General features: G+C 43.8%; 1 protein-coding gene across 5 annotated transcripts in view; it reads left to right on the forward strand.

The window, feature by feature from the left end:
- The window catches only part of Rhp (GTP-Rho-binding protein rhophilin), a 160,491-nt gene extending 150,402 nt beyond the window's left edge, over positions 1 to 10,089 (forward strand). For all 5 annotated transcript variants that reach the window (XM_089580404.1, XM_089580406.1, XM_089580407.1 and 2 more), the window contains exons 13-15: positions 3,262 to 3,338; positions 7,042 to 7,191; positions 7,982 to 10,089. In XM_089580404.1, the coding sequence (XP_089436530.1) occupies positions 3,262 to 3,338; positions 7,042 to 7,191; positions 7,982 to 8,332 (578 nt within the window). In that variant the 3' untranslated portion in view covers positions 8,333 to 10,089. The remainder of the gene's footprint in view (positions 1 to 3,261; positions 3,339 to 7,041; positions 7,192 to 7,981) is intronic.
- The last annotated feature ends 2,202 nt before the right edge of the window (positions 10,090 to 12,291 follow it).

The raw sequence follows: 12,291 nt of genomic DNA on the forward strand, positions 1-12,291 counted from the left end.
TAAAGCAGATAAATGAGTGTATTCCTTGTGTGTAATGCGCTACTCATTCCTTCAGTCACAGAAAGAAATCTGAAAGGAGCAAATGCTCCACAAGATAAAAGCTTCAATTTAAAAGAAAAAAAAAAGAAAAAGTGACCACAGCAGAAACCAAGAATGAGGTCGAGTGCCTGGAATTGCTTAGTCCATGTGATGATGGTGGCGATGAAAATACTGCTTACCTCTCGCGGAAGCCAAAACATGACACATTTTGGAAGCACTCGTACATAGTTTCACCTTGACAGTGGCTTGTTATGGTTACAAATATCCAGTGTCTTTATGTGCCTTGGGAAAACCTCCATAGCAAATAGCAGGGCAATGCCTCAAAAAGTGGAACTGCACTACTTAAAGGGGAAATGTGGGTCTTAAAAAATGAAAAGTTTTAGTATCAGAGGTATCATAATGAAATTAGGTGTGTATATGTATTTCTTCCTCCTGTTTTCATAAAATTAGTTTCAGCATATCTTAATTAGCTCCTATATGATGAGAAAATGACTAAGGCCTAATGAGGCAATTTCTTATGGATTGTTAAGACACTTTCCGTCAATATTTTTTGCTTCCACTTGAAATGGAGCTCTTGTCAAAGACTTGCAATATGGGCTTGTGCTATTTATATTGTTATTGAGATACATCCTCTCATAAAAATGTTCCATTATTATTATGAATTATAATTAGGGGACACCGAAAGACGCGGGTTCGATCCCGGCCGCGGCGGCTGAATTTCGATGGAGGCGAAATTGTAGAGGCCCGCATACTGTGCGATGTCAGTGCACGTTAAAGAACCCCAGGTTGTCGAAATTTCCGGAGCCCTTCACTACGGCGTCCCTCATAGCCCGAGTTGCTTCGGGACGTTAAACTCCAACAAACCAAACCTATAATTAGGGGACATTATTGTTCACAAAATTTGATGTCTTCTACTCGGCCATTAAAATATAGCATAGCTTCATAGTTCAGTTTTTCTGAATTGAATGGTATAATATTAATTGAAATTATTCCCTAAAAGCATAACGAAAACTTCCGTAAGGCTAGTTATGTTGGCAAAAAGGGGATCTCATTTGACATGCACATGCCAGCCATTCAGAGGTTATTGTAGAGACCCCAGAAAATGGCAGAATACAAATGTTCCGAGAGGATTTCACAATAGCGAGTGATACCAAGATCTAGGTAAGAGCGCCAGCTTTCGAACAAGACCTAGATGGTGGCTATCCGGGAGGCGGTTGCTGGTAGCGATGGGTGAGATGTTCTGCCACATTTTTCTCCCAAATCATCATTTTGGCGCTTTGGAGGCATTAAATATATCAATATTCTAGTACTTAAAGGTCGAATTAGACCTTGAAACTTTGTAGGTAAATACTTTAGAGTATACTGAACCCGAATATGTCATTGTTGAAAAATTGAAATTTTTTGCATTTTTTGACCATTTCAAGACCTGCATCTCCCCTTAATTCAGTGAATCTGTTGTCTCATCGCACTCTAGCTTCTACACTTGGCTAAATCTGTCTTGTGGCTGTCATAAGTCATCCTCAATAGCCAGATAGCTGTGGCCAAAAGCTCGAGGATACTTGCATTTTTTTGGTTAAAACAGAATTTCAAGAATTTAAATCAGTGTACCTTTGTCTTTTCTTTTTAAAACTATGCTGATATTAAACTTTTCAAATATGAATCGAATACAAAGATGAGAAAAAAATGTCTTTGAATATGGAATCGAGTATCTGTTCAACATTACAGTACTGTGCATCATAATCGTGAAGACTTTTAAAATTTTTCTTGCCTCAACCGCTCGCTCGTTAACGCTCAAACTGCACACAGAACTTGGATATTGTGGTAACTTTTTGTCTCGTAGTAAGTAAGTTTGTCAACAGTACTTACCTGGTTCAGCCGCGCATGATGCAAATACGTAATCGTCTGCCTCAATATCAACGAACCGAAAGCCGCCAACTCTGGGTTTTCACCGAAGGGTGTTAGTGGCACCATCTGTTGTTTGCATAGGAAAGCGCCTCGATGTGAAGGGTGCTGATGTCAGCATTACAAGCTGCACAGGTACTTTGATGGTGCTACAGCCGCCCTTCGCAGCAACCCGGCGGTGGTGGCTTTGAGTTCGTCAATTTTGGTGCAGACGATTACAGAGTTGCATCATTCGTGGCTGAATAAAGTAAGTATCATTGTAAAACTTGCTACGAGACAAAAGTTACGACAATACACAAGCTCTGTGCCCAGTTTTACCGCAAACAAGCCAGCGGTTGAGGCGAGAAAATTTTTTGAAGTCTTCACGATAAAGGTGCACCATACTGTATAAAAGAAATATTCAGAAACAGATAAGTGAGCAAATGTTATCATCCTTATTTATATTTATTTGTTTGTTTCTTTTGAAACAGTGCATGGTCTTTGCAACCGAAGTAAACAAACCTAGACTGACTCTGCACCATACAACAACGAAAAAACTTGACATGCACAGAAATGTCTAATATTTCATCATAATTTTTGATGAAACAGCATAACTTATTGAAGGCTTTTGGGGTTCCTCCAAGCAAAAAAGTTTAAGAACCCCTGCTAGACTGACAACAATTCAAACTCTGACAATTCACACATTCGATTAATTCAAAGAAACTTCAGAATTTTGGCTAGCTGGGTATATTTTCAATGCATTTTAAAGCCACTTAATTTGTACCCTATTTCTCTAAAATATGCTTCATTCAAACTCTTTGCTCCAATGCTTCTTGTGCGCATTGGAGGTCGGATACGTCAGGTTTGATACGCCGCGTAAGCTGAAAATTAGGCCCCTCCAACTAGTTAACTCTGACAGTGATCTGAAAAGGGTCCGTGTTGAGGTCCGTTCGGCACCGGACAGACTGTGTTGAGGTCTAATCCATTTTTCTGAGACTGCCTGAGAATGCTTTTCCTCTTTTAGTTGAGCCTGCCTAGCTGAGCTCTCCTTAGCTGAGCATAGTTCAGTCCCCTCACGCTAGGCAGAATGTTGCTGAAAATTGTTGTACTGTGACACTTTGATTGCATGGAGTTTGGGTGCAAATGAGAATTGTTTGCAGGTGCATGTGCAAATTTTCAACGACCAGTGTGTACAGGGGTGAATATCTTGCTGACTTGACCCTCCGTGACTGTCATTTGAGTTCATACATGCAGCTTGAAAAAAAAAAAAATGCTAATCAATAAGTAATGGGGTATTCAAGCTTGAATTTCAGCGTATTGACTTTGTAATGCATTTTGCAGCTTCCACGAAGTACCAACTAACATTGACATCGCCTGATTTCACCCAGTATAAAGTAAAGGACCTCTTTCATGGCCTGGTGAGTTACTGCTTTATTGGTATTTCACTGCACTACAAATAATTTTAATTCCACGTTTTTTACATACCTATCTACGATTTCTTCTGATGCTGAATGTGTCTCCATGTGCATTAATTTTATTGCTGCTGGAAAATTTTTTCTGCTGTTCTGTGGAGGCTGAGATAGCACATCTAAAGATAGCCACTTGCTCATGGCATCTGAAACTACAGTAATCCCTCGTTATAACGAAGTCAGCGGGACAGCGGAAAAATTCGTTATTAGCGATAATTCGATATAAGCGACCGCTCGAAAAAAAGCTAAAACAGTCGAGATTTAATTGCGCCACAACTGCGAGGAAGCTGGCGGATGACGCCGCGCGGCGTCCGCCAGCTGTGGCGGTTCCTAGGCAACGGCTCAAGGTCGGTCTCTGTGCCTCCTCGGAGCACTGCCACAGCGCAATCGCAAGTTCGTGGCCAATGTAGCTTTCGCTACAAAATTTGCTCGTAGCACATTTGTTACTTCTCCCAGCAACTCAGTGTTCGTCAGCGATCCTCAAAGATGATACAGTTCAAATTTCTTGTACCAGAGTTTATTATCTATATCAAGAACAAGCTTTAGCTCATTTTTGTGATCCAGACGGGATCCAGGCTGATTGACAGGCCGGCAGGCTCTGCTTACTTCCCGTTCACACAAGAAAAATACAAAGCAGCCATGCTGCCATAAAGTCTGCCCCCTAAATTCGAGCAACGACAGCATGCCTGTGCAAGAGTGGAGCTTTCGGCAACGACGCCGCCTGCAGGAACGCCGAGTGACAAACTGCGCGCTGCTCCCCGACTGCCCTGGTCGCCGCTAAGCCTAGCCGGTTTCGCATTGATGCCGCAGCTGTTAGCGCTTCGGGACTGGCCAGCACTCAAATAAAGGCACTACACCCGGCACCCCTTTACTGTCAACCGGCCCCATAATAAAAGAAACATTAGATTTCTGCGACGCCTTCAGCAACGGAGCTAGCTAGCAGACGGCAGGCGAACCGCATCAGGCAGGAGCAGCACCAAAGCGGATGAAATTTGGTTGTATCGCAATTATCACCTCTACCCCCAGGGCTTGCTATGAACTTGAACAAACAATACTATCGCGTTTTCAGACGCCGGCGGCCAGCATCAAGGCTGGCAGGCCCACGGCCGGTCTCGGCGCGCGCGCACGAGCGAGCGCGTCGAGACCGGCCGTGGGCAGGTCTGCCCGGCTCAAAGGAGCGCGCCCTACGTCATCATGACGCTGCGGCTCTCCGCGCTCGCGTTGGCTCCCGCTAACCGTCATTGCGTTTGCTGCAGGCGGTCCGTCGTTGACATGGCGCAGGCGACGAGATGCGTTCGGACGCTGCGATGCCGTTCGCAACTTTGCGCCGCGGTGAATCGCGCTCGCTTTTTGCACGTGTCCCCGCCGTAACAACAAAATTCAGTGACCCTACCATGCATTTAGACCGTTTGTCTTGTTGATTGGCGCGAATCGAGTATGACTGGTCACTTTTCCGCATCCAAGACACCGCGGTTTTCTGGCATCGCAAACCGCGAGGAAAACTTTATTTTCGTGTGGATTCTGTCACGGGGAACACAAGGAATGCGCTTCCGACCGAGATTAACGGTTCGGGCGCGCTGCACCATGGAATTTGGCCTCGCTGAGCAGGGGACACTCGGCACTCTCTTGGTGCCCGTTACTAGGCAGGTCATCGATCGTGGGTTTGGTACTTTTGTGGCCTGTTCTATGCCTGCATGAGTCTAATTTGTCGGCGGTATTAATTTGGCACTGCATGCGCAAAGGGTCGCCGCCACGGCGGCGATTCCTACACACGGCGGCGGCGATGCCTCCGCTTGCCATTTCGCTCTAAGCGGGTCAAGCTCTTCGTGCGCTTCGAGTAATGCGGCTTAAAATGCATGCGTTTGGGTCGGGACCGAAATAAATTTCGAATAAAGCGATATTTCGAGTAAAGCGATTTCGTTATAACGAGGGATTACTGTAGTTCATACAGCAGTATATGAGTTATAGTGGCACGGGCTCATCAGTCAGTGCACAGGGACTGAGCTGCTGGTAGTCCTGGGCCCTTTTTGATAATGTGGAGCTAGGTTATTGCACTGACAGAGGCTGTGGGAGAGAGAGAGGGAATAAAGGAAATGCAGGGAGGTTAACTAGGTGTAATGCCTGTTTGGCTACCCTGCACAGTAGGCTGGAAAAAAAGGCCGTAGATAGTGTACTACCATTACAGTTTAAGCTGCTGTTGAATCCAACAGTGCTTATATCCTTGTTGTACAGGTGTTTTCAATGACAGTTAATTTCAGCAGTAGTTGATTCTAACAGCAGTTGAGTTGTATCAGATGGCAGTGCCAATGCTCTTGCCCTCCTCACTGTATAGCAGTTCAGTTCAATTGCGATGGGTGGTTACTGATGAACAAACAAGGTGGCTATCAACTATCCTGCTGCATTGGCAGAATTTTCCTGTGCCTTGTGTTCCTAAATCGCTTAAAAGATTGCGGTCTTTGCTTGTATAGGCTGAAGTCTTCAATTTTCAAATAATGAAATGTCTATAAACATGCAAATATATGAAGCAGAATCAGAGAAACCATGGCAAAGTGCTGAAGCCAAACATGCCTCTACTTGTCTTGCCGCTGTGCAGTGTTCAGCTGTGGTATATGGAAAACACAAAGCGTGTTCAAAATACAAGGGCATTTTTATTCATAAGTGGGGTAAATGTTGGTGTGATCAATGATCAAGAGGTTGAATCGAGTTTTGTGGAAAGTGACAAGTGTACGTCATTGACTGTCATTCATTTGAATGGCAGTTGAAGTTGCCTGTGTAATAAGGGTATTAGCCTCAGGTATGGTCTGAATCAGTTTTAAGGTGATTACTTTAGGTTTATGCTGCATAGATTAAAGTGCTCTAACAAAATTAGTTTGGTGGTTATGGCACTCTGCTGCTGACCTGAAAGACGCTGGTTCGATCCTGGTTGCGGTGGTCGCATTTCGATGGAGACAAAAATCTAGAGGCCTGTGTACTGTGCGATGTCAGCGCACGTTAAAGAACCCCACATGGTTGAATTTATCCGGTGCCCTCCACTACGGTGTCCCTCATAGCCTGAGTCACTTTGGGACGTTAAACGCCATAAAATCAAACCATAGTTGTGTAATGTTGAACAGTAGTTTTATTTACCATCAAGCTGTGGCTGTTTAGCTGCTTGAGTTCATTAGAGACTGTTGACCTGAGAAGAACATGCTAAGTGACAAAGTATTAGTTTATGATCTGGTTTTGTCGATCAAGTTGGCAGCATTATTTATTGTTTCCCTCTTAGTAGTATCTGATATTGCTGTCATGGCTATCACAGCCACACATTCTCAATTTTCTGTAATAGCTGTTTAGGCAAGGAAGTATTGAGAACTATTTTGAGCACCAAATGCAGAGCTCCTGTTAACAGGCCTCATTAACAGGTTTTACCATGTGGTCATATGGTTAAACTATGAGAGTACCATCTTGACCACAGCTTATTAGTTCAGTGATATTTTGAAAATGAAAACTGAACTGTCAGTGACCTCAGTGGCAGTCGACTCTCCCCATGTTGTGCAGGCGCAACCTAAGGGATGTTTGTGTTGAGTTTTGAGTGGTCCAATACAGTCAAATTCAAATTCTTGTTCAAATTAGATGTGACTTCACAAGTTTTTTTTCCTTGCATTTTTTGCAGGGTCCAATCAGTATCTTCTCTGCCAGGCACCACTGGTCAGCATCGAGAGCAGTGCATCTTACCAAGAAAGGCAAAGAGAGCTTTGGTTTCAGTGTGCGAGGAGATTCCCCTGTCATTGTTGCTGGTGTTGAAGCCTGCAGCCTTGCAGAGGTCAGTTTCACAACTTTATTTTACAGGTAACTCCTAACTTGTAGAAGCAGTCACCAAATAGTGTCAGTACAGTTGGCTCACTTTAACGCGACTGTCACAAGCTTACGGTAATAGATTGAATTAACTGGTATGCCAAATTGAAACGGAACTCACTGCTACTTTATTTTACAAATGCATTAGCAGTTATGAACTGTCGTATGCATTATAATTCAAACACTGCTTCAGCACTGACATTGTGCGAAAAAAACACATCTTTATGGTTGAGTTCAGCAGCAGCCACTGCACTCGAGGACAATACATGCATTTTGGTTATGGTGCCATCGAAGTCACCGCCTGTCAGGGACCTTCAGTGTTTCTATTACACTAGCAATGTAGTCAGTATCCTCAAAATAGATCTTCCCCATGGCACCACACAGAACTGCAGATATGCTGCTGATTCGTCATGCATATCTGCCTGCACCACTTTAGTTGTCTGTTTAATCGGTCGCATCTGGTAAGGCACACAAGACATGCATGCTGCAAAAATAGGCCGCATAGTATGATTGACCGCAGCAGCTGCAGAAGATGCAGAGGTTCACCTCTCGCCACCCTTAGTGCTCTTTGTATCTTGTGGAATAAGCGCCTTACCGACTCAACCAAACCAGAAATCTTTCCTGTTGTACTTTCATCATAGATGCAGTGTTGCCAGAGCATAAAACAAGCCAGCGAAACTGGCTATAAAACTACATAGCTTAATGTGGTTATTGTAACAGAGATGGTGTACAAGTGCATTTTCTGTGTCTTTTTCCAGCTGGCTGGTGTGAAAGAAGGGGATTTCATCGTTGCAATTGGTGATCTTGACACCAAGTGGTCAACACATGAGGAAGTAGTGCAGTTAATAAGAAAAGCTGGTGATGAACTGACTCTGCGTGTCATTACACCTATGGATCGCAGCTATCTAAAGCAGAGCCCAGCATCCTCAACCACTTCATCGTCTGGTGTCAGTTCAAGTGGTTCAAGCAGAGTACAGAGTCCCAATGGTTCTATTGCCAGCAACAAAAGCAAGGACAGCCACAAGCGGCTTACTTGGAACTTCTTCCGTCGTGGAACGTCCAAGGAGAGACGGGAAGCCGGTTATGATGCCAACATCTTGATGCGTTGAACTGCAGAAGAGTGGCATTGTTGTTAGCGTCACGGCAAGTTACCGCTACCGAGAACGGAGTGTGTATGAAAAGGGCTCCGCGTGCGAAGGACGAAGTTGTGTTGCTATTACTCCAGCATTGGAACTAAGTTACACGCATTCAGTGATGCTTCTGGTGAACTGTGCTCAGCTGTTGACTCTCAAAACATGGCAACTGAATAGTGCTGCAGTGAAAAATCTGAGTCATCACAATGTCACCAACCGTGTCCAAGTTCCACTGAGGTTGCTGCTGTAAAATGTTAATTTCTATATGGTGAACACCTATGATTTTTCACCCCCTTTGTACCTTTTTGCTGTCTGCATTGCTTTTCAGCTCCTGCTGTTTCACAGGAAGTTATGGAATTGTATAGATATTAAGAAAACAAATGGCAAATTGTAAATTGTTCTGCCATCTATGCATCCATGCAGCAGCTAAAAGGCTTGTGAAATGTAAATGATTTGCATGCTTGTGCTATGAGTACTCCTCCTGAACAGAGATTTTTTAGCTCTTGTGCCATTTTGATAATGTGGCTGTTGCAGTCCTAGCAGGTGTGCAGATCACACTTGTGATGTTGCTCTTCAAGTGCATATGAAAAGCATCAATTTAGTAGCCCACAAGCAGTGTACCTTTCTTTGCCTTGAGACCAATAGATGGACCTTGCATGCTAGAAATCTATTTGGAAATCTAACTAAGTGGGAACAGTTCAAGTTTCCCTCTGTGCAGTATTAGTGCAGCATTTTCAGAGCAGCTGGTTTATGTTGTGATGCAACCATGGCCTTCATGAGCACTTCAAATATGGCACCTGGAGTATCATGCACTCAAAGTATATTCTTCATCTTCATTCCAGCTAAGGCACATTTAATCTTACTTGAAGGTAGCTAAAATGCTTCATACTGTTGTGATTTCTGATGTGTTAATTGCTGGAGCTGACTGCAAATGAGTTTTTCTGTGTGGTGACATAATCTCGACACTAGATGTTTATGTGCACAGGCCTCTAAAATGACCTTATGGTTTGCTGTAAGCAGCTAATGCAACCATGGGGAATGTACTTTGCTTGTGGTGTTGTTCAAGAGGGCTTTTTTTTAGCATTGTGGATGTGCTGTGAATTTGCAAGTGGCACCTATGCACCATGTATTTTGGTACAGAGGCTCTTACTTGTTTTGGCAAGGAAAAGAAATGTGGATGTGGTGATTTTTCAGCTTGTAAATCTGCATGCAGTTGTTGTAGCTGTGTTCAGACGGGTGGTTGTTCCCAAATTGGTGTTTTGATCACTTTTGCTGGTCAAAGATAGTGGAGTGCATAGCACTGTATAGTGTAGAGGGTTCAGGTGTAATTTAGTGTCTTCTACACACCAAATGACATGCAAGGAAGAATCCCAAGTGTTGCAGGAAGTCATACAACTTGTATGGTGCTCACTTGTTGCATTCACAAGGCACCTTTGGCAGCATCAAAATAACTGTCATGTACATATGTACATATGGGCAACCTAAGGCATACTCTATATTTTTTACATCAAGACTAGCATTCCAACATGTTTTAATGCCTTTTAAAACACTTGCGTATTTCTCCTTTAACATACGTGGCTTCTGCTGATGCAGTGTACTAATTAAAGTATGGCCAAAATTCCATGGCTCATGTAATTGTTACTTTCACGGAACCTGACTGCAGCTCATGGAGTTAGAAGTGACATTAGTGCACATGGAAATTCTTCACAGCTAAATAAAGTATTGAAATTTGAGCAGTGTGTTTTCGATGGCGTTGCTGAGTGTGACGCAAAGCACATTTGTCTTGCAGCCAACTAGTAGGCAAGTGGTGAGTACATGGTCATTGCAGCCAACAGTCTGACATTGAACTAGGTAAGAGTTCAAATATGAGTAAAAAATTCCCTTGTCTAAGTTGATGTGAAAGTAAGCATATTTATATGTCAACAGTGCTACTCAAATTAAGGGATCCATTTGACTGTGTGCCACACTGTAACACAAAAAAAAGTGAGCAATCTCTCTTTCAAAGGAATTGGGAAGAACAGCGAAACAGATGGATAGGATAGAAGTAGGAAAATGCATGGGCCCCTCTACTGGCTCCAACTGACCACTATCATTGCTGTGTACACACTGAAAGCTGCCTTTAGAGATATGAAGAGAAAGGTAAAAAAAAGATTGGCAGTGGCTTAGCTCGGCTATGCCAGGATATGCGTAGTGAAAGCTAAGGCATAGCTTGGTTAGCCTTGGTTAATCATGATTTCAAGTCCAGGTTAGTCTAGTTGTCTAGCTATGTCGTTGCATTAAAGACTAGTCCTCCGACAGGTTATCAGGCATGCGACACAGCTGGCAAAGCGAGCGGAGGTGAGCGCAACAACGAGACAAGTGGTGTGACGTCATACCAAACGGCAGCGACGGCTCCGCGGCGAGGCGCGCGGTGTGACGTCTTGCCAGATGGCGCGGCGCGCGCACGGCGTCTGCCAGCTGCGGTGGTTGATAGGCAACGACTCAAGGGCGGTCTCTGTGCCTCCTAGGAGCACCGCCACAGCAAAATCGCAAGTTCGTGGCCAATGTAGCTTTCGCTACAGAAGTCTCTCGCTACAGAAGTCTCTCGCTACAGAAGTCTCTCGCTACAGAAGTCTCTTGCTACAGAAGTCTCTCGCTACAGAAGTCTCTCGCTACAGCAACCATGTCCGCTGAAACGACGATGACACCTGCTACATCAGCAACAGGTACACCCCCTCCTTTCCGATCTCTGATGTAGTTCTTCAGAGCTTTCTGGTGGTGTTCTTAAAGACTCACATTCCATAACATGCACCAAGCTATTCCATTTCAAGAAATAAATGCAATAAACAAGAGAGTATATAGGTATTTTGAGTACCTGAGAACATCAAACGCCTTACACAGAATTCTTTCAGTTCTAATTTGTATTCCTCCCACCGATAACATGCTCACTTCATTCTTTTGCATCCTCCTTATGTTTCATGTGCCCAGGATTTCTCTAACATACAGAAAAATTTTTGAGAACCAGGCATACAGCATAGTCCATGTTAAAAAAAAGGGGGGGGGGGGGGGGGGGGGCTTGCATTGTACTTCAACATTCAATTAAGGGATGGAGAATGGGCTACTGTTATTAGTGGCTAAATTTATAGCTAATCATCTCAAAATTCAATTAGACCCTTATTCAAATTTCTTTGAAATTCAGACGACTTGGCTCTGTTGTTTTATGTATAAGTTCTTTCATGTATAAGTTTTTTCGCTTCAATAGCTGTTTCTTATTCACAGAGGAGCTGTATTTACAACTTGTAAACGCATATACATGGGAAAAGTTTTTTTGTATAATGGTTACCAGTGCTCTTGCCAGTTTCAAAGTAACCACAACAGTGGCTTCAGTGGCTAAGGCATTTGGCTAGTGAGCTCAAGGTCGTGGGATCAAATCCTGGCCACAGTGGCCACATTTGGATGGAGGCAAAATGCTAAAGTGCCTGCGTTCAGTGCGACGTCGGTGCACGCTAAAGAACCCCATGTTGCTGAAATTAATCCAGAGCCCTCCACTGCTGTGTCTCTCGTAGCCCATGCCATGCTAGATGCCATGCCATACCACACCAATTTAACGTTCATGTTCGTGACTATGAAGGCCCACTCAACGCAGAAGCAACAAAATGAAAGCAATGCCTGTGCCAAAGAAGCACATTTTACTAATACTATGGTGGGACTAAGAAAAAGAACTAAAAGGAAAAGTATTCTGGCCCGTGCCTCTAGCTGCCACTAGCAACGCGCTGGTACATTTTGCTGAAAGAAACTACTCCAGTTCATACATAGCAGTCAACGCTGCGAAGACTGCGGTAATTGTTTGCCTGCAAAACCATATATTACTTCGCCATGTAATATTTGTTCTTCTCAAAGCCTTGATGATTATTTGAGGTATAAAACGAAGCAGTAGCTCTGGGAATTGTGGTCGA

Source organism: Amblyomma mixtum, chromosome 3 (genome assembly GCF_055824585.1).
Source record: "Amblyomma mixtum isolate Tamu chromosome 3, ASM5582458v1, whole genome shotgun sequence".
In the NCBI taxonomy this organism is placed as follows: domain Eukaryota; kingdom Metazoa; phylum Arthropoda; class Arachnida; order Ixodida; family Ixodidae; genus Amblyomma; species Amblyomma mixtum.